At 42.6% G+C, this 24,137-nt stretch overlaps 1 protein-coding gene across 2 annotated transcripts in view; it reads right to left on the bottom strand.

The window, feature by feature from the left end:
- Positions 1 to 24,137, bottom strand: part of Ak2 (Adenylate kinase 2) — a 115,872-nt gene that overhangs the window by 37,632 nt on the left and 54,103 nt on the right. For both annotated transcript variants that reach the window (XR_011712889.1, XM_071662693.1), the window contains exon 5: positions 19,939 to 20,053. Coding sequence is in view for 1 of the 2 variants with exons in the window: in XM_071662693.1 (XP_071518794.1) it covers positions 19,939 to 20,053 (115 nt within the window). In the remaining variant the exon portion in view is untranslated. The remainder of the gene's footprint in view (positions 1 to 19,938; positions 20,054 to 24,137) is intronic.

Raw genomic sequence — 24,137 nt, 5'->3', positions numbered from 1 at the left:
TCAAAACACCCTCTTCTGCTCTCTCAACCACGCTCTTTTTATTTCCACACATCTCTCTTACCCTTACATTACATACTCGATCAAACCACCTCACACCACACATTGTCCTCAAACATCTCATTTCCGGCACATCCACCCTCCTGCACACAACTCTATCCATAGCCCACGCCTCGCAACCATACAACATTGTTGGAACCACTATTCCTTCAAACATACCCATTTTTGCTTTCCGAGATAATGTTCTCGACTTCCACACATTCTTCAAGGCTCCCAGAATTTTCGCCCACTCCCCCACCCTATGATCCACTTCTGCTTCCATGGTTCCATCCACTGCCAGATCCACTCCCAGATATCTAAAACACTTTACTTCCTCCAGTTTTTCTACATTCAAACTTACCTCCCAATTGACTTGACCCTCAACCCTACTGTACCTAATAACCTTGCTCTTATTCACATTTACTCTTAACTTTCTTCTTTCACACACTTTACCAAACTCAGTCACCAGCTTCTGCAGTTTCTCACATGAATCAGCCACCAGCGCTGTATCATCAGCGAACAACAACTGACTCACTTCCCAAGCTCTCTCATCCACAACAGACTTCATTCTTGCCCCTCTTTCCAAAACTCTTGCATTCACCTCCCTAACAACCCCATCCATAAACAAATTAAACAACCATGGAGACATCACACACCCCTGCCGCAAACCTACATTCACTGAGAACCAATCACTTTCCTCTCTTCCTACACGTACACATGCCTTACATCCTCGATAAAAACTTTTCACTGCTTCTAACAACTTACCACCCACACCATATATTCTTAATACCTTCCACAGAGCATCTCTATCAACTCTATCATATGCCTTCTCCAGATCCATAAATGCTACATACACATCCATTTGCTTTTCTAAGTATTTCTCACATACATTCTTCAAATTCAAATTCTACATATTCACACAAGCTGCCTTCATCCATTCCCATCGCCACCCCGCCACACATAAAATGGCACCCACCCCCCACCCCACCCCACCACCACCATGCACACACAAGGTAGTGCTACGAAAAGACAACAAAGGCCACATTTGTTCACACTTAGTGACTAGCTGTCATGTGTAATGCACCGAAACCACAGCTCTCCTTTCCATATCCAGGCCCCACAATACTTTGCATGGTTTGCCCTAGACGCTTCACATGCCCTGGTTCAATCCGTTGACAGCACGTCGACCCCGGTATATCACATTGTTCCAATTCACTCTATTCCTTGCACACCTTTCACCCTCCTGTATGTTCAGCCCCAATCGCTCAGAATCTTTTTAACGCCATCCTTCCACCTCCAATTTGGTCTCCCACTTCTCCTCGTTCCCTCCACCTCCGACACATATATCCTCGTTGTCAATCTTTCCTCACCCATTCTCCCCATGTGACTAAACCATTTCAATACACTCTCTTCTGCTATTGCAACCACACTCTTTTTATTACTTAATCAAACCACTTCACACTACATATTGTCCTCAAATATATTTCCAGCACATCCACCCTCCTCCACAGAACCCTATATATATATCCCATGCCTCGCAACCATATAACCTTGTTGGAACCACTATACCTTCAAACATACCCATTTTTGCTCTCCAAGACAAAGTTCTCGCCTTCCACACATTGTTCAACACTCCCACAACCTTCAGCCCCATCCCCACCCTGTGACTCACTTCTGCTTCCATGGTTCCATCCACTGCTAAATACAATCCCAGATAACTAAAACACTTCACTTCCTCCAGTTTCTCTCCATTCAAACTTACCTCCCAGTTAACTTGTTCCTCAATCCTACTGAACCTAATTACCTTGCTCTTATTCACATTTACTCTCGACTTTCTTCTTTCACACACTTTACCAAACTCAGTCACCAACTTCTGCAGTTTCTCACCCAAATCAGCAACCAGCGCTGTATTATCAGCAAACAAAAACTGACTCACTTCCCAAGCCCTCTCATCCACAACAGACTGCATACTTGCCCCTCTCTCCAAAACTCCTGCATTCACCTCCCTAACAACCCCATTCAAAAACAAATTAAACAACAATGGAGACATCACGCACCCCTTCCGCAAACAGACATTCACTGAGAACCAATCACTTTCCTCTCTTACTACTCGTACACATGCTTTACATCCTTGATAAAAACATTTCACTGCTTCCAGCACCTTATCTCCCACACCATACACTCTTAATACCTTCCACAGAGCATCTCTATCAACTCTATCACACACCACCTCCAGATACATAAATGCTACATACAGATCCATCTGTTTTTCTAGGTATTTCTTACATACATTCTTCAAAGGGTAGTGAGTGGTGGGATGAAGAAGTAAGATTATTAGTGAAAGAGAAGAGAGAGGCATTTGGACGATTTTTGCAGGGAAAAAATGCAATTGAGTGGGAGATGTATAAAAGAAAGAGACAGGAGGTCAAGAGAAAGATGCAGGAGGTGAAAAAGAGGGCAAATGAGAGTTGGGGTGAGAGAGTATCATTAAATCTTAGGGAGAATAAAAAGATGTTCTGGAAGGAGGTAAATAAAGTGCGTAAGACAAGGGAGCAAATGGGAACTTCAGTGAAGGGCGCAAATGGGGAGGTGATAACAAGTAGTGGTGATGTGAGAAGGAGATGGAGTGAGTATTTTGAAGGTTTGTTGAATGTGTTTGATGATAGAGTGGCAGATATAGGGTGTTTTGGTCGAGGTGGTGTGCAAAGTGAGAGGGTTAGGGAAAGTGATTTGGTAAACAGAGAAGAGGTAGTAAAAGCTTTGCGGAAGATGAAAGCTGGCAAGGCAGCAGGTTTGGATGGTATTGCAGTGGAATTTATTAAAAAAAGGGATGACTGAATTATTGACTGGTTGGTAAGGTTATTTAATGTATGTATGACTCATGGTGAGGTGCCTGAGGACTGGCGGAATGCTTGCATAGTGCCATTGTACAAAGGCAAAGGGGATAAGAGTGAGTGCTCAAATTACAGAGGTATAAGTTTGTTGAGTATTCCTGGTAAATTATATGGGAGGGTATTGATTGAGAGGGTGAAGGCATGTACAGAGCATCAGATTAGGGAAGAGCAGTGTGGTTTCAGAAGTGGTAGAGGATGTGTGGATCAGGTGTTTGCTTTGAAGAATGTGAGAAATACTTAGAAAAGCAAATGGATTTGTATGTAGCATTTATGGATCTGGAGAAGGCATATGATAGAGTTGATAGAGATGCTCTGTGGAAGGTATTAAGAATATATGGTGTGGGAGGCAAGTTGTTAGAAGCAGTGAAAAGTTTTTATCGAGGATGTAAGGCATGTGTACGTGTAGGAAGAGAGGAAAGTGATTGGTTCTCAGTGAATGTAGGTTTGCGGCAGGGGTGTGTGATGTCTCCATGGTTGTTTAATTTGTTTATGGATGGGGTTGTTAGGGAGGTGAATGCAAGAGTTTTGGAAAGAGGGGCAAGTATGCAGTCTGTTGGGGATGAGAGAGCTTGGGGAGTGAGTCAGTTGTTGTTCGCTGATGATACAGCGCTGGTGGCTGATTCATGTGAGAAACTGCAGAAGCTGGTGACTGAGTTTGGTAAAGTGTGTGAAAGAAGAAAGTTAAGAGTAAATGTGAATAAGAGCTAGGTTATTAGGTACAGTAGGGTTGAGGGTCAAGTCAATTAGGAGGTAAGTTTGAATGGAGAGAAACTGGAGGAAGTAAAGTGTTTTAGATATCTGGGAGTGGATCTGGCAGCGGATGGAACCATGGAAGCGGAAGTGGATCATAGGGTGGGGGAGGGGACGAAAATCCTGGGAGCCTTGAAGAATGTGTGGAAGTCGAGAACATTATCTCGGAAAGCAAAAATGGGTATGTTTGAAGGAATAGTGGTTCCAACAATGTTGTATGGTTGTGAGGCGTGGGCTATGGATAGAGTTGTGCGCTGGAGGATGGATGTGCTGGAAATGAGATGTTTGAGGACAATGTGTGGTGTGAGGTGGCTTGATCGAGTAAGTAACGTAAGGGTAAGAGAGATGTGTGGAAATAAAAAGAGCGTGGTTGAGAGAGCAGAAGAGGGTGTTTTGAAATGGTTTGGTCACATGGAGAGAATGAGTGAGGAAAGATTGACCAAGAGGATATATGTGTCGGAGGTGGAGGGAACGAGAAGTGGGAGACCAAATTGGAGGTGGAAAGATGGAGTGAAAAAGATTTTGTGTGATCGGGGCCTGAACATGCAGGAGGGTGAAAGGAGGGCAAGGAATAGAGTGAATTGGATCGATGTGGTATACCGGGGTTGACGTGCTGTCAGTGGATTGAATCAGGGCATGTGAAGCATCTGGGGTAAACCATGGAAAGCTGTGTAGGTATGTATATTTGCGTGTGTGGACGTATGTATATACATGTGTATGGGGGTGGGTTGGGCCATTTCTTTCGTCTGTTTCCTTGCGCTACCTCGCAAACGCGGGACAAAAAAAAAAAAAAAAATCTTCAAAGCAAACACCTGATCCACACATCCTCTACCACTTCTGAAACCACACTGCTCTTCCCCAATCTGATGCTCTGTACGTGCCTTCACCCTCTCAATCAATACCCTTCCATATAATTTCCCAAGAATACTCAACAAACTTATACCTCTGTAATTTGAGCACTCACCTTTAACCCCTTTGCCTTTGTACAATGACACTATGCATGCATTCCACCAATCCTCATGCACTTCACCATGAACCATACATACAATGAATATCCTCACAAACCAGTCAACAACACAGTCACTCCCTTTTGTAATAAATTTTACAGCAATACCATCCAAACCCACTGCCTTGTCGGCTTTCATCTTCCACAAAGCTTTCACTACCTCTTCTCTGTTTACCCAACAATTCTTCCTGACCCTCTCACTTCGCACACCACCTCGACCAAAACACCCTATATCTGCCACTTTATCATCAAACACATTTGACAAACCTTCAAAATACTCACTCCATCTCCTCACTTAACCACTACTTGTTATTACCTCCCCATTAGCCCTGTTCATCGATGTTCTCATTGTTCTCTTTTCTATTTATATATTCATTTTGCTTTGTCGCTGTCTCTCGCATTAGCGGGGTAGCGCAAGGAGACAGACGAAAGAATGGCCCAACCCGCCTACATACACATGTATATACATACACGTCCACACACGCAAATATACATACCTATACATCTCAATGTACACATACATATACACACAGAGACTTATACATATATACACATGTACATAATTCATACTGTCTGCCTTTATTTGTTCCCATCGCCACCTCGCCACACATGGAATAACAACCCCCTCCCCCTTCATGTGTGCGAGGTAGCGCTAGGAAAAGACACCAAAGGCCCCATTCGTTCACACTCAGTCTCTAGCTGTCATGTAATAATGCACCGAAGCCACAGCTCCCTTTCCACATCCAGGCCCCACACACTTTCCATGGTTTACCCCAGACGCTTCACATGCCCTGGTTCAATCCATTGACAGCACGTCAACCCTGGTATACCACATCATTCCAATTCACTCTATTCCTTGCACGCCTTTCACTCTCCTGCAGGTTCAGGCCCCGATCACTCAAAATCTTTTTCACTCCATCTTTCCACCTCCAATTTGGTCTACCACTTCTCCTCGTTCCCTCCACCTCTGACACATATATCCTCTTGGTCAATCTTTCCTCACTCATTCTCTCCATGTGACCAAACAATTTCAAAACACCCTCTTCTGCTCTCTCAACCACGCTCTTTTTATTTCCACACATCTCTCTTACCCTTACATTACTTACTCGATTAAACTACCTCACACCACATATTGTCCTCAAACATCTCATTTCCAGCACATCCACCCTCCTGCGCACAACTCGATCTATAGCCCACACCTCGCAACCATACAACATTGTTGGAACCACTATTCCTTCAAACATACCCATTTTTTGCTTTCCGAGATAATGTTCTCGACTTCCAAACATTCTTCAAGGCTCCCAGAATTTTCGCCCCCTCCCCCACCCTATGATTCACTTCCGTTTCCATGGTTCCATCCGCTGCCAGATCCACTCCCAGATATCTAAAACACTTTACTTCCTCCAGTTTTTCTTCATTCAAACTTACCTCCCAATTGACTTGACCCTCAACCCTACTGTACCTAATAACCTTGCTCTTATTCACATTTACTCTTAACTTTCTTCTTTCACACACTTTTCCAAACTCAGCACCAGCTTCTGCACTTTCTTACATGAATCAGCCACCACGCTGTATCTCACGAACAACCTGACTCACTTCCCAAGCTCTTCATCCCAACAGATCATTTTTGCCCCTCTTTCCCAAAAATCTTGCATTCACCTCCCCAACAACCCCATCCTTAACAAATTTAAAAAACCTGGAGACATCACACACCCCTGCCGCAACCTACATTCCTGAGAACCAAACACTTTCCTCTCTTCCTACACGTACACATGCCTTACATCCTCGAAAAAAAATTTTCATGCTTCTAACAACTTGTCTCCCCCACCTATATTTTTAAAAATTTCACAAGCATCTCTATCAACTCTATCATATCCCTTTCCAGATCCATAAAGCTCATCAAATCCATTTGCTTTTCTAAGTTTTCCCATACTTTTTTAACAAACTCCTGACCACACATCCTCTACCCTTTTGAAACCCCACTGCCTTCCCCCAAACTGAGCTCTTACATCCTTTTACCCTCTCAATCAAACCCTCCCCAAAAATTTCCAGGAATACCAACAAACTTTACCTCGTAATTTGAGCATCACTCTTATCCCCCCTTTTCCTTTGTACAATGGCACATGCAAGCATTTTGCCCACCCCCAGGCCCTCACCTGAATCTACATACATTTAAAAAACCTTACCAACCAGTCAACAATACAATCACCCCCTTTTTTAATAAATTCCACTGAAACCATCCAAACCTGCGCCTTTCCGCTTTTATCTTCCCTAAAGCTTTTACTACCTCTTCTCTATTTACCAAATCTCTTTTTTTTACGACTTTATTACTGCTTTCCAAAATCTTTTTTTTCTCCCTAAAATTTAATGATTTCTCACCCCCAAATCTCATTTGCCCTCTTTTTCAAACTTGAACCTTTCCCCTTTACCTCTTTCTTTTATACTCTCCCAGTCATTTGACTGCACCTTTTTTTGACCTCTTTCTTTTATACATCCCCCAGTCATTTTTCTTTTTCCCCTCCAAAAATCGTAAAAATTTGTTTCTCTCTCCTCTCTCATTAACAATTTTACTTCATCTCCCCAACCTACTACCTTTCTGATCTGCCCACCTCCCCCCTTTTTAAACTACACTTTCATCTGCCCCCTCCCACCTTTTAAATCCTTTCTCATGTCACAGGAAATCTTTTGTGCAAGCCATCACTGCTTCCCTGAAGGGCATCCCATTCCCCCCCCCCACCCCCCTTCTCATTTGCTTCCCCTTTTTCCCCATTTTTGCACTAAAAATCTCCCCGGGTACTTTTTTCACACGGTCTCCTTTCCAAGCCACTTACTCTCACCACTATCTTCCCCCAACATTTCTTTCTTTTCTGAAACCTCTACAAATCTTCCCCTTCACAAGATAATGATCAGACTTCCCCCTGGCAAAAAATAATTTCCCAAAAAGTCTCTTTTCCACACCTATCAATAAACAATAACCAATATTGTCTTGGCCATCTCCCCTTATTTAAATTTACGTTTACTTATGTAATCTTTTTTTTAAAAAAAGGTATTTCCAATCACCGTCCTTTTTCGGGCAAACAAATCTACAAGATCTTCAACATTTCCATTTTACTACACTGAACCCCCCACTACCCCAAAATTATACCCTCAACTGCCACATTCTCCCCTTTTTGCATTAAAATTCACCCATCACTATAACCAGGTCTTGTGCATAAAAAGTGCTAACACACTCACTAAGTGCTCTTAAAACTTGCCTCTCTTTGATCTTTCTTCTCATGCCCCGGGTAATAGGACCAACAATCATCATCTCTTTTCCCACCATTTCATTTTTTACCTTCAATCTATTGTTTACTTTCTTACACTCTATCACATTTCTCCCACAACCCCCTCCCGCCCCTGGGGTAGTGTACTCCTGTCCCCTTTACCAAACCCCCCACTTTATCCCCCAAACATTTTCAAATACCTTCCCCCTTTTTTCCCCTTTAGCTTCATTTCACTCAAAGCCAAAACATCCAGGTTCCTTCCTCAAAAAAAAACCCCTTTTCTCTCCTTTTTTCTCATCTTGGTTACAACCACCCCACATTTTAGGGCACCCCAATCTGAGCCCTTTTAGGATTTAGCACTCCCTGCATGACTCCTTCATCTGTTTTCCCCCTTTTAAAAGGGTTTCCATACAGGGAGGGGGGTTTTCTAGCCCCCCACTCCCCCCCCCTTTAGTCACCTTTTTATGGGCAACAGGGGGAAAGCATGGAAAGTTTTTCCTTCTCCCCCATCCCCCGGGTAAGGCATTCTATAATATTCATGGAATAAAATAAAGGCATGTAAACCACTTCCCAAGCAATCAGTGACTGGGCCCATATTGAAAGATAAACATGAAAGGGATTTCACCATCAAATAAAATTTTTAAAAAGGAAGGGAGGAACACATTTTTGGGCCCCCACTGAAAAACCTTTTTAACGTCTGAAGCTACTAACCGTTGATTAAAGAGCCCCCCCCCAAGTATCTAAAGAATCAACCCAACAAAGGGTTAAGTTCTACAATATATAAATGAATTGGAAACATAAACAAGATGGGCAGAACAGTGTTGACACCAAAGAGGTACAAAAAAAAGGGTGAACAACAGCATTAAAAAATTCTGAAATCTATTAGGCAAATTTAAAGATGGAATGTTGGGGCAAATTTTATTCACTTATGCTTGCTCTCGCTACCCAGGAAATATCTTGTTTTCCAAAAAAAAAAAAAATTTCATTTCTAACATGAGACCATTTGGTGTATTCTTTAATTTTTTCAATTATCACAAACTAAAGCCCAAATGTAATAAGATCATGATTCCTTTCAGGGGTATATTAATATTCTTTTAAAAAGATAAACATCCCATGAAACATTAACTTTGAAAAATTAAAGGAATCTGAAGACCCCAAAAATTTTTAACTTGATTTTCTAAAAAACTTGGGTTTTATTGTCATTTTGCTTTGTCGCTGTCTCTCGCATTAGCGGGGTAGCGCAAGGAGACAGACGAAAGAATGGCCCAACCCGCCTACATACACATGTATATACATACACGTCCACACGCAAATATACATACCTATACATCTCAATGTACACATACATATACACACACAGACTTATACATATATACACATGTACATAATTCATAGTCTGCCTTTATTTGTTCCCATCGCCACCTCGCCACACATGGAATAACAACCCCCTCCCCCTTCATGTGTGCGAGGTAGCGCTAGAAAAAGACACCAAAGGCCCCATTCATTCACACTCAGTCTCTAGCTGTCATGTAATAATGCACCGAAGCCACAGCTCCCTTTCCACATCCAGGCCCCACACACTTTCCATGGTTTACCCCAGACGCTTCACATGCCCTGGTTCAATCCATTGACAGCACGTCGACCCTGGTATACCACATCATTCCAATTCACTCTATTCCTTGCACGCCTTTCACTCTCCTGCATGTTCAGGCCCCGATCACTCAAAATCTTTTTCACTCCATCTTTCCACCTCCAATTTGGTCTACCACTTCTCCTCGTTCCCTCCACCTCTAACACATATATCCTCTTGGTCAATCTTTCCTCACTCATTCTCTCCATGTGACCAAACCATTTCAAAACACCCTCTTCTGCTCTCTCAACCACACTCTTTTTATTTCCACACATCTCTCTTACCCTTACATTACTTACTCGATTAAACTACCTCACACCACATATTGTCCTCAAACATCTCATTTCCAGCACATCCACCCTCCTGCGCACAACTCGATCTATAGCCCACACCTCGCAACCATACAACATTGTTGGAACCACTATTCCTTCAAACATACCCATTTTTGCTTTCCGAGATAATGTTCTCGACTTCCAAACATTCTTCAAGGCTCCCAGAATTTTCGCCCCCTCCCCCACCCTATGATTCACTTCCGTTTCCATGGTTCCATCCGCTGCCAGATCCACTCCCAGATATCTAAAACACTTCACTTCCTCCAGTTTTTCTTCATTCAAACTTACCTCCCAATTGACTTGACCCTCAACCCTACTGTACCTAATAACCTTGCTCTTATTCACATTTACTCTTAACTTTCTTCTTTCACACACTTTACCAAACTCAGTCACCAGCTTCTGCACTTTCTTACATGAATCAGCCACCAGCGCTGTATCATCAGCGAACAACAACTGACTCACTTCCCAAGCTCTCTCATCCCCAACAGACTGCATACTTGCCCCTCTTTCCAAAACTCTTGCATTCACCTCCCTAACAACCCCATCCATAAACAAATTAAACAACCATGGAGACATCACACACCCCTGCCGCAAACCTACATTCACTGAGAACCAATCACTTTCCTCTCTTCCTACACGTACACATGCCTTACATCCTCGATAAAAACTTTTCACTGCTTCTAACAACTTGTCTCCCACACCATATATTCTTAAAACTTTCCACAGAGCATCTCTATCAACTCTATCATATGCCTTCTCCAGATCCATAAATGCTACATACAAATCCATTTGCTTTTCTAAGTATTTCTCACATACATTCTTCAAAGCAAACTCCTGATCCACACATCCTCTACCACTTCTGAAACCACACTGCTCTTCCCCAATCTGATGCTCTGTACATGCCTTCACCCTCTCAATCAATACCCTCCCATATAATTTACCAGGAATACTCAACAAACTTATACCTCTGTAATTTGAGCACTCACTCTTATCCCCTTTGCCTTTGTACAATGGCACTATGCAAGCATTCCGCCGACCCTCAGGCACCTCACCATGAATCATACATACATTAAATAACCTTACCAACCAGTCAACAATACAATCACCCCCTTTTTTAATAAATTCCACTGCAATACCATCCAAACCTGCTGCCTTGCCGGCTTTCATCTTCCGTAAAGCTTTTACTACCTCTTCTCTATTTACCAAATCATCTTTTCTTACGCACTTTATTTACCTGCTTCCAAAACGTCTTTTTATTCTCCCTAAAATTTAATGATACTCTCTCACCCCAACTCTCATTTGCCCTCTTTTTCAAATCTTGCACCTTTCCCTTGACCTCTTTCTTTTATACATCTCCCAGTCATTTGCACTGCACCTTTCCCTTGACCTCTTTCTTTTATACATCTCCCAGTCATTTGTACTATTTCCCTCCAAAAATCGTCCAAATGCTTCTCTCTCCTCTCTCATTAACAATCTTACTTCATCTCACAACCTACTACACTTTCTGATCTGCCCACCTCCCACCTTTCTACTACACTTTCTGATCTGCCCACCTCCCACCTTTCTCATCCTTTCTCATGTCACAGGCATCTTTTGTGCAAGCCATCACTGCTTCCCTGAATGCATCCCATTCCTCCCCCACTCCCCTTACGTCATTTGCTCTCACCTTTTTCCATTCTGCACTCAATCTCTCCTGGTACTTTATCACACAGGTCTCCTTTCCAAGCTCACTTACTCTCACCACTATCTTCACCCCAACATTCTCTCTTCTTTTCTGAAACCTCTACAAATCTTCACCTTCACAAGATAATGATCAGACATCCCCACTCGGCACAATAACTTCCAAAAGTCTCTCTTTCACACACCTATCAATAAACACATAATCCAATATTGCTCTCTGGCCATCTCTCCTACTTACATACGTATACTTATGTACATCTCTCTTTTTAAAACAGGTACTCCCAATCACCAGTCCTTTTTCAGCAAACAAATCTACAAGATCTTCAACATTTCCATTTACTACACTGAACACCCCATCTACACCAATTATACCCTCAACTGCCACATTACTCACCTTTGCATTCAAATCACCCATCACTATAACCAGGTCTTGTGCATCAAAGCTGCTAACACACTCACTCAGCTGCTCTCTAAACACTTGCCTCTCATGATCTTTCTTCTCATGACCAGGTGCATAGGCACCAACAATCATCTATCTCTCTCCATCCACTTTCAGTTTTACCCATATCAATCTATTGTTTACTTTCTTACACTCTATCACATACTCCCACAACTCCTGCTTCTGGAGTAGTGCTACTCCTGTCCTCTCACCAACCCCTGACTTTACTCCCAAGACATTTACAAACTACTCTTCCCCTTTACCCTTGAGCTTCATTTCACTCAAAGCCAAAACATCCAGGTTCCTCTCCTCAAAAATACCACCTATCTCTCCTTTTTTCTCATCTTGGTTACATCCACACACATTCAGACACCCCAATCTGAGCCTTTGAGGATGAGCACTCCCTGCATGACTCCTTCATCTGTTTCCCCTTTCAGAAAGTTACCATACAGGGAGGGGAGTGTTTCTAGCCCCCCACTCCCATCCCCTTTAGTCACCTTCTATGACACACAGGGAATGCATGGAAAGTATTCCTTCTCCCCTATCCCCAGGGATAAGGCATTCTATAATATTCATGGAATAATATAAAGGCATGTATAACCACTTCCTAAGCAATCAGTGACTGGGACTATATAGAAAGATAAACATGAAAGGGATGCACCATCAACATACGTTAAAGAGGAAGGGAGGAACACATTTATGCCCACACTGAAAGCCTATCAACAGTCTGAAGCTACTACAGTTGATTAAAGAGCCCTCGCCACAAGTATCTATGAATCAACCTAACAATGATTAAGTTCTACAATATATAAATGAACTTGGAAACATAAACAAGACTGACAGAGACAGTGTTAGACACACAAAGAGGTACAAAAATGATGAACAACAGCATAAAACATTCTGAAGTCATATTAGACAAATAATGATGGAAGTGTTGCTGCAATTGCTATTCACTTATGACTAGCTCTCGCTACCCTAGGAAATATCTATGTTTTCAAAAAAGAAAAAAATTTCATTTCTAACATGAGACCATATGGTGTATTCTTTAATTATTTTCAATTATCACAAACTAAAGCAACTGTAATAAGATCATGATTCCTACAGTGTATATTCACTATTCTTTAAAAAGATATCATCCCATGAAAACATTAACATTTGAACAAATTAAAGGAATCTGAAGACCCAAACTTTTAACTTGATTTTCTAAAAAACTTGGTTTCATTGTCATTCTGTTTCTAGTTTTTTTTTTTTTTTTTTTTTTTTATACTTTGTCGCTGTCTCTCGCATTTGCGAGGTAGCGCAAGGAAACAGACGAAAGAAATGGCCCAACACCCCCCCCCCCCCATACACATGTACATACACACGTCCACACACGCAAATATACATACCTACACAGCTTTCCATGGTTTACCCCAGACGCTTCACATGCCTCGATTCAATCCACTGACAGCACGTCAACCCCTGTATACCACATCGCTCCAATTCACTCTATTCCTTGCCCTCCTTTCACCCTCCTGCATGTTCAGGCCCCGATCACACAAAATCTTTTTCACTCCATCTTTCCACCTCCAATTTGGTCTCCCTCTTCTCCTCGTTCCCTCCACCTCCGACACATATATCCTCTTGGTCAATCTTTCCTCACTCATTCTCTCCATGTGCCCAAACCATTTCAAAACACCCTCTTCTGCTCTCTCAACCACGCTCTTTTTATTTCCACACATCTCTCTTACCCTTACGTTACTTACTCGATCAAACCACCTCACACCACACATTGTCCTCAAACATCTCATTTCCAGCACATCCATCCTCCTGCGCACAACTCTATCCATAGCCCACGCCTCGCAACCATACAGCATTGTTGGAACCACTATTCCTTCAAACATACCCATTTTTGCTTTCCGAGATAATGTTCTCGACTTCCACACATTTTTCAAGGCTCCCAAAATTTTCGCCCCCTCCCCCACCCTATGATCCACTTCCGCTTCCATGGTTCCATCCGCTGACAGATCCACTCCCAGATATCTAAAACACTTCACTTCCTCCAGTTTTTCTCCATTCAAACTCACCTCCCAATTGACTTGACCCTCAACCCTACTGTACCTAATAACCTTGCTCTTATTCACATTTACTCTTAACTTTCTTCTTCCACACACTTTACCAAACTCAGTCACCAGCTTCTGCAGTTTCTCACATGAATCAGCCACCAGCGCTGTATCATCAGCGAACAACAACTGACTCACTTCCCAAGCTCTCTCATCCCCCACAGACTTCTGTTTCTAGGTATACACAGAAAATGATCTGGCAAGGACAGAAGAACCACTCTTCCAACCTAGTCTTAAACATCACCCCAACAGATATGCATCCCTTATGAAAATATAACCCCAGGAATGAACAAGTTACCCTTTCTCATCTCCATTCTGGATACACTGTGTCAGCTTGAAGGTACAGCGGTCTCAACATATAGGAGGGTGAAAGGTATTCACAGGACTGAGTGAATTGGAATGATGTGGTATACTGGGTCTTGGTGACATTTAACTTTACCAGATTCTACCTACCCCAGTGAGATATCCAGTCCAAGCCTGAGTATACTGAGGAAGTTGTATTGACATGAAATGCAGATTGATAGAGGAGGAGGAGTAGAACTGAAGGATGTGGAGCAATGCAGTTTTGAGCCATCAGCGTATGAGTGCATCTGGTTATTTGTGCAAAATAATGAAAATGTTGATTATATATTCTATCTATTTTACTGTACTTAGTTGCTGTCTCCCATGTTAGTGAGGTAGTGCAAGGAAACAGATGAAAGAATGGCCTAATCCACCCACACACACATGTATATACATAAATGCCCACACACGCACATATGCATACCTATGCATTTCAACGATACATACATATACATACACACATATACACATGTACATATCTATACTTGCTGCCTTCATCCATTCCTGTCGCCATCCCGCCACACATGAAATGGCACCTCCCTCCCCTCTGCGCACGCATGAAGTAGTGCTAGGAAAAGACAAAGGCCACATTCGTTCACACTCAGTCTCTAGCTGTCATGTGTAATGCACCGAAATCACAATTCCCTTTCCAAATCCATGCTGAACAAAACTTTCTGTGGCTTACCCCAGATGCTTTACATGCCCTGGTTCAATATACTGACAGCATGTCAACCCCGGTATACCACATTGTTCCAATTCACTCTATTCCTTGCATGCCTTTCATCCTCCTGTATGTTCAGGCCCCAATCGCACAAAATCTTTTTCACTCCATCCTTCCACCTCCAATTTGGTCTCTCATTTCTGCTCGTTCCCTCCACCTCTGACACATACATCCTCTTTATCAACCTTTCCTCACTCATTCTCTCCATGTGACCAAACCATTTTCAATACACTTGTGGGTGAGAGGATGCTAGTCTCTGGGCAGGAGTTTAGACAGCCGAAGAAAGATACAAAATTCATAGAACTGTAAAGCAGTAGGCACAACAAAGGAAAGATATGCTAGTTGGGAGACAGACCTTGGGCAAGATGACATAATTTGGGTACTCAAGGTCCTTGAGACATGCAACAGATGTGCTGACATTGGAAAAAGTACAGACACCACCTTTGAATATGAATCATGAGTGGAGATTATAGTTGGATAGGAAAAACAGGCTAGTGAGAACATCATTAGACAATCAGGTCACAGAGAGAAGTATCATATTATGAGAGGCACTAGATAGATAGGGAGATCATGAATGTTGGAATAGTGAGTGGAAAATGATGCAGGTCTATCACAGAGGGAAAGGCTGTGGGAGTGGCCAGTACTACTACTATCTGCACACACCCTCTCATTGGCAGTAGAGTCAGACAGGAACCCCAAGATTCTTAGCATCCCATGATGCTGGGAACTTAGGGCCACAGGTATGTTGGACTCTATTTTGATTACATTCAAAACAATTGTGCAAACAGGAGATGGCAAGAGAACTTCTTCTATTCATTCATTATACTTTGTCGCTGTTCCCTGTGTTAGCAACGAAACAGATGAAGGAATGGCCCAACCCACCCATATACACATGTATATACATACATGCCCACACACGCACATATACATACATATACATGCACAGACATATACATACATACACATGTACATACTCATACTTGCTGCCTTCATTCATTCCCATCGCCACCCCGCCATCCCCTCCACGTGTGCACAAGGTAGCACTAGGAAAAGACAACAAAGGCCACATTCATTCACACTCTCAGTCTTTAAATGTCATGTCTAATGCACAAAAACCACAGCTCCCTTTCCACATCTAGGCCCCACAAAACTTTCCATGGTTTACCCCAGACGCTTCACATGCCCTGATTCAATCCACTGACAGCACGTCGACCCAGGTATACCACATCGTTCCAATTCACACTATTCCTTGCATGCTTTTCATCCTCCTGTAAGTTCAGACCCTGATTGCTCAAAATCCTTTTCACTCCATCCTTCCACCTCCAATTTAGTCTCCCACTTCTCGTTCCCTCCACCTCTGACACATATATCCTCTTTGTCAATCTTTCCTCAATTATTCTCTCCATGTGACCAAACCATTTCAATACACCCTCTTCTGCTCTCTCAACCACACTCGATTCATTACCACACATCTCTCTTACCCTTTCATGACTTAATCAAACCACCTCACACCACATATTGTCCTCAAACATCTCATTTCCAACACATCCACCCTCCTCCGCACAACTCTATCTATAGCCCACGCCTTGCAACCATATAACATTGTTGGAACCACTATTCCTTCAAACATATCCATTTTTGCTCTCCAAAATAACATTCTCGCCTTCCACACATTCTTCAATGCTCCCAGAACCTTCACCCCCTCCCTCACCCTGTAACTCACTTCTGCTTCAATGGTTCTATCCACTGCTAAATCCACTCCCAAAGAAAAAAATAAGTGAGGTTTGAGTAGGTGTATGGAGCTTCTAAGAAGATGGCAGTGCTAGCCCTGTAATCCCCTCTTGAGGAGGTTCTGCTTGGAAAAAGCATCAGAGACAGAGAGTAAGACCAGCAATCCTAACTTGGGTGGTGTTCGATGGTCCTTGGCACCACGCTCCTCAGTCAGGACAGTAGTACCACCCTGGGAAGCTGCTGTCAACAGCCTACTACCTAACTGTTGGTGCTATGCAGCCAGTGACTTGTTCTCAGTACCCAGTTTTGTGATATCAATAATTTTGTTGTTTGTCTCTAAAAGGGTGTATGACCAAGCAGGTGAGGCATAGTTTTGGGTAGAACAAATGAACCATTTGTATAAAATACAGAGGGATGCTGAGGAGACACGTCTTTCATTGCCATCTTTCTTACTGCTGCTGCATGAATTACCACCCCTCCTTGCTGCATCACATGTGACTTTATTCAACAATTTTACTACTACTACCAGAAAACCTGGCTACTACTTTATGCAGAAAAAATTGAAAACAACAACAATAACTGAAAAAACAGATCTTATTCTTTTTTTTTTTTCCCCCCGCTGTCTCCCGCGTTTGCGAGGTAGCGCAAGGAAACAGATGAAAGAAATGGCCCAACCCACCCCCATATGTCCACACACGCAAATATACATACCTACACAGCTTTCCATGATTTACCCCAGACGCTTCACATGCCCTGATTCAATCCACTGGCAGCACGTCAACCCCGGTATACCACATCGATCCAATTCACTCTATTCCTTGCCCTCCTTTCACCCTCCTGCATGTTCAGGCCCCGATCACACAAAATCTTTTTCACTCCATCTTTCCACCTCCAATTTGGTCTCCCACTTCTCCTCGTTCCCTCCACCTCCGACACATATATCCTCTTGGTCAATCTTTCCTCACTCATTCTTTCCATGTGCCAAAACCATTTCAAAACACCCTCTTCTGCTCTCTCAACCACACTCTTTTTATTTCCACACATCTCTCTTACCCTTACGTTACTTACTCGATCAAACCACCTCACATCACACATTGTCCTCAAACATCTCATTTCCAGCACATCCATCCTCCGGCGCACAACTCTATCCATAGCCCACGCCTCGCAACCATACAACATTGTTGGAACCACTATTCCTTCAAACATAGCCATTTTTGCTTTCCGAGATAATGTTCTCGACTTCCACACATTCTTCAGGGCTCCCAGAATTTTCGCCCCCTCCCCTACCCTATGATCCACTTCCGCTTCCATGGTTCCATCCGCTGCCAGATCCACTCCCAGATATCTAAAACACTTTACTTCCTCCAGTTTTTCTCCATTCAAACTCACCTCCCAATTGACTTGACCCTCAACCCTACTGTACCTAATAACCTTGCTCTTATTCACATTTACTCTTAACTTTCTTCTTTCACACACTTTACCAAACTCAGTCACCAGCTTCTGCAGTTTCTCACATGAATCAGCCACCAGCACTGTATCATCAGCAAACAACAACCGACTCACTTCCCAAGCTCTCTCATCCCCAACAGACTTCATACTTGCCCCTCTTTCCAAAACTCTTGCATTCACCTCCCTAACAACCCCATCCATAAACAAATTAAACAACCATGGAGACATCACACACCCCTGCCGCAAACCTACATTCACTGAGAACCAATCACTTTCCTCTCTTCCTACACGTACACATGCCTTACATCCTCGATAAAAACTTTTCACTGCTTCTAACAACTTTCCTCCCACACCATATATTCTTAATACCTTCCACAGAGCATCTCTATCAACTCTATCATATGCCTTCTCCAGATCCATAAATGCTACATACAAATCCATTTGCTTTTCTAAGTATTTCTCACATACATTCTTTAAAGCAAACACCTGATCCACACATCCTCTACCACTTCTGAAACCACACTGCTCTTCCCCAGTCTGATGCTCTGTACATGCCTTCACCCTCTCAATCAATACCCTCCCATATAATTTACCAGGAATACTCAACAAACTTATACCTCTGTAATTTGAGCACTCACTCTTATCCCCTCTGCCTTTGTACAATGGCACTATGCACGCATTCCGCCAATCCTCAGGCACCTCACCATGAGTCATACATACATTAAATAACCTTACCGACCAGTCAATAATACAGTCACCCCCTTTTTTAATAAATTCCACTGCAATACCATCCAAACCTGCTGCCTTGCCAGCTTTCATCTTCCACAAAGCTTTTACTACCTCTTCTCTGTTTACCAAATAATTTTCCCTAACCCTCTCACTTTGCACACAACCTCGACCAAAACACCCTATATCTGCCACTCCATCATCAAACACATTCAACAAACCTTCAAAATACTCACTCCATCTCCTTCTCACATCACCACTACTTGTTATCACCTCCCCATTTGTGCCCTTCACTGAAGTTCCCATTTGCTCCCTTGTCTTACGCACTTTATTTACCTCCTTCCAGAACATCTTTTTATTCTCCCTAAAATTTAATGATACTCTCTCACCCCAACTCTCATTTGCCCTCTTTTTCACCTCTTGCACCTTACACAATCATATTTATGAATGCAGATGTAAAAAGGGAAAAAAAGTCTTTTATCAACCTAGGCTTTGCCTTGGTGGAATGTTGAAGCTTATGAATGCATGAGAATGCTACTTTGGTCCAATCTAAAACAGACACAGGAATCTTGGCCCAGGTGATGCATGCCAGAGCTGATCACATACTTACAAATGACGCATGTTGCAGCTTAAGGGTTAAAACTATACCTACCCATACCTCCTACTGACATATTCTCCTATATCAGTTTCAATTCCTTTTCCTTTTCTGTTCAATGGTGACGCTTTCAATAATTCACCCACAATTCATTCGTTTTCCTCTTGTCATACTTCTCACAGTCTAATTATTTTGAAAATAACTTATGGTGTCTTACAAATTTAACTAAATGTGAAACCTACCTTTCTTTGCATAATAACTCACAAGAGGAGCTGTCTGCTTGTGATATGCTGCTAATCTTCGTATCAGTGTTTCAGGATTATCATCTGACCTCTTAATGAGAGGTTCTCCAGTAATCTGTGAAGTAATGAATATAAGAATAACAAGTTTGGTCACATACCTACTTCTTTACATTATATATTCTCTACCTGGGTGGCTACTTGCTGCAAGATTTATGGACATTCACAATGACTTCTATAATAATGCATGAAAAATATATCAAACTTGCCATCGTCCATTCCCAGTGCCACCCCACCCTGCAGAAAACAGCATTGCCACCTCCTGCATCAGCAAAGTAGTGCCAGGAAAACAGACAAAAAGGCCACATTCATTCACAGTCAGTCTCTAGCAAGCATGTGTAATGCACCGAAACCACAACTACCTATCCACATCCAGGCCCCACAAACCTTTCCATGGTTTACCTCCGATGTTTCACTTGCCCTGGTTCAGTCACTACACAGCACGTCAACCCTGTTACACATCATCATTCCAATTCACTCTTTCCCTTGCAAGCCTCTCACCCTCCAGCATATTCAGGCCCTGATCATTCAAAATCTTTTCCACTCTATCCTCCCATCTCCAATATGGTCTCCCGCTTCTTGTTCCCTCTACCTCTGACATTTACATCCTCTTTGTAAATCTTTCCTCACTCATTCTCTCCATATGTTCAAACCATTTCAACACACCCTCTCCTGCTCTCTCAACCACACTCTTTTTATTACCTCACATTTCTCTCACCCTTTCATTACTTACTCGATCAAATCACCTCACACCACACACTGTCCTCAAACATTTCATTTCCAACATATCCACCATGCTCCATATAATCCTATAAAATACTGTTGGAACTACTATACCTTCAAACATACCAATATTCGCACTCCAAGATAATATTCTCTCTTTCCACACATTCTTTCATCGCTGCCAGAACCTTCACCCCCTTCCCCAACCAATGACTCACTTCCATGGTTCCATTCCCTGCTAAGTCCACTCCCAGATATCTAAAACATGTCACTTCCACCAATTTCTCTCCAATCAAACTAATTTCCCAACTAGCTCGTCCATCAATCCTGCTCAACTTAAAAACCTTGCTCTTAATCACATTTGCACTCAACTTTCTCCTTTCATACACTTTTCCAAACTCAGTCATCAACTGCAGTTTCACACTTCAATCAGCCACCAGTGATGTATCATTGGCAAACAACAACTGACTCACTTCCCAGGCCTTCTCATCCCCAACAAACTGCATAATCACCCCCTCCAAAACTCTCGCATTTACCTTCCTAATCACCCCATTCATAAACAATTCAAACAACCATGGGGACCTCACACATCCCTGCCACAGACCGACCTTCACTGGAACCAATCATTCTCCTCTTTTCCTACTCATACATATGCCATACACCCTTGATAAAAACTTTCATTGCTTCTAACAGCTTACCTCACACACCATATACTCTTAAGATCTTCCACAATCTCTATACACTCTGTCATATGCCTTCTCCAGATCCATAAATGCTACATACAAATCCATCTGTTTTTCTAAGTATTTCTCACATACATTCTTCAAAGCAAACACTTGATCCGCACATCCTCTACCACTTCTGAAACCACACAACTCCCCAACTGATGCTCTGTACATGCTTTCAGCCTCTCAATCAATACCCTACCATACAATTTTCCAAGAATACTCAATAAACTTATGCCTCTAGCTTGAACACTCACCTTTATCCTCTTTGCCTTTGTCAATGGCACTATACATACATTCTGCCAATCCTCAGGCACTTCATGATTCAGATACAATGAACATCCTTACCAACCAATCAACAACACAGTCAACCCCATTCTTAATAAATTCAATTGCAAAACCATCCAAACCCACTGCCTTGCCAGATTTCACCGTCTGCAAGGCTTTCACCACCTCTTCTTTCTTCACCAAACCACTCTCCCTGACTCTTTCAATTCACAAACCAACCACACCAAAACACCCTACATCTGCCAATCTATCATCAAACACATTCAACAAACCTTCAAAATACTCTCTCAATCTCCTCCTCCCTTCATCACTACCTGTTATCACTTTCCCCTTGCTCCTTTCACTGATGTTCCCATTTGTTCTCTTTTCTTACACATGTTATTTCCCTCCTTACAAAACATCTTTTTATTCTCCCTAAAGTTTAATGATACTTTCTCACCCCAACTCTCATTTGCCCTCTTTTTCCACTCTTGCACCTTCCTCTTGACCTCCCACTGCTTTCTCTTATACATTTCCCAGTCATCTGCACCCCTTCCTTGCAAGTACTGTCCAAACACCTCTCTTTTCTCTTTCACTAACAATTTTACTTCTTCATCTCACTACTCACTACCCTTTCTAATCTGCCCACCTCCCACCTTTCTCATGTCACAAGCATCTCTTGCACATGCCATCACTGCTTCCCTAAATACATCCAATTCCTCACCCACTCCCCTCACGTCATTTGCTCTCACCTTTTGCCATTCTACACTCAATCTCTCCACGTAATTCCTCACACAAGTCTCTTTTCCAAGCTCACTTACTCTCACCACTCTCTTCTCTCTGCCATTCTCTCTTCTTTTTTGAAAACCTCTACAAATCTTCATCTTCACCTCCACAAGATCAGACATCCCACCAGCTGCCCCACTCAGCACATTAACATCCAAAAGTCTCTCTTTTACACACCTATCAATTAACACAATCTAATAATACCCAATGACCATCTCTCCAACTTACATATGTATACTTATGCATACATATGTATTCCAAATCACTGGTCTTTTTTCAGCACACAAATCCACAAGCTCTTCATCATTTCCATTCACAACACTAAATACCCCATGTACACCAATCATACCCTCAATTGCCCCATTACTCACCTTTGCATTCAAATAATCCATCCATCACTAATACCTGGTCTCATCTACCAAAACTGCTGACACACTCACTCAGATGCTCTCAAAACACTTGCCTCTCAATACCTTTCTTCTCATGACCAAGTGCATAAGCACCAATAATCACCCATCTCTCTCTCCATTCACTTTAAGGTTTACCCACATCACTCTAGCATATACTTCCTTACATTCTATCACACACTCCCATAACTCCTGCCTTAGGAGTAGTGCTACTACTTCCTTAGCTCTTGTGCTCTCACCAACCCCTGACTTTACTCAGGAAGGATATTAGGTTCAGTAGGGTTGGGTGACAAGTCAATTGGGAGGTAAGTTTGAATGGAGAAAAACTGGAGGAAGTGAAGTGTTTTAGATATCTGGGAGTGGATTTAGCAGCGGATGGAACCATGGAAGCGGAAGTGAGTCATAGGGTGAGGGAGGGGGCAAAGGTTCTGGGAGTGTTGAAGAATGTGTGGAAGGCAAAAACATTATCTTGGAGAGCAAATATAGGTATGTTTGAAGGAATAGTGGTTCCAACAATGGTTGCAACAAATGGTTCCAACAAATATGGTTGCCAGGCATGGCCTATAGATGGGGTTGTGCGGAGGAGGGTGGATGTGTTGGAAATGAGATGTATGAGGACAATATGTGGTGTGAGGTGGTTTGACAAAGTAAGTAATGAAAGGGTAAGAAAGACGTGTGGTAATAAAAAGAGTGTGGTTGAGAGAGCAGAAGAGGGTGTATTGAAATGGTCTGGTCACATGGAGAGAATGAGTGAGGAAAGATTGACAAAGAGGATATATGTGTCAGAGATGGAGGGAATGAGAAGTGGAAGACCAAATCTGAGGTGGAAGGATGGAGTGAAAAAGATTTTGAGCGATCGAGGCCTGAACATGCAGGAGGGTGAAAGGCATGCAAGGAATAGAATGAATTAGAACAAGGTGGTATACTGGAGTCGACGTGCTGTCAATGGACTGAACCAGGGCACGTGAAGCGTCTGGGGTAAAAATGACACATGACAGCTAGAGTCTGAGTGTGGATGAATGTGGCCTTTGTTGTCTTTTCCTAGTGCTACCTCGCGTGCATGCGGGGGAAGGGGGGGTGTTGGGTGACGGTGGGAATGGGTGAAAGCAGCATGCATGAATATGTGCATGTGTATATATGTATATGTCTGTGAATGTATACGTTGAAATGTATTGGTATGTATATGTGCGTGTGTAGGCATTTATGTATAAACATGTGTATGTGGGTGAGTTGG

Source organism: Panulirus ornatus, chromosome 6, assembly GCF_036320965.1.
Source record: "Panulirus ornatus isolate Po-2019 chromosome 6, ASM3632096v1, whole genome shotgun sequence".
NCBI classification, from domain to species: domain Eukaryota; kingdom Metazoa; phylum Arthropoda; class Malacostraca; order Decapoda; family Palinuridae; genus Panulirus; species Panulirus ornatus.
Note: the sequence above shows the minus strand (reverse complement) of the source record. Positions and strands in the feature narration are given on the sequence as shown.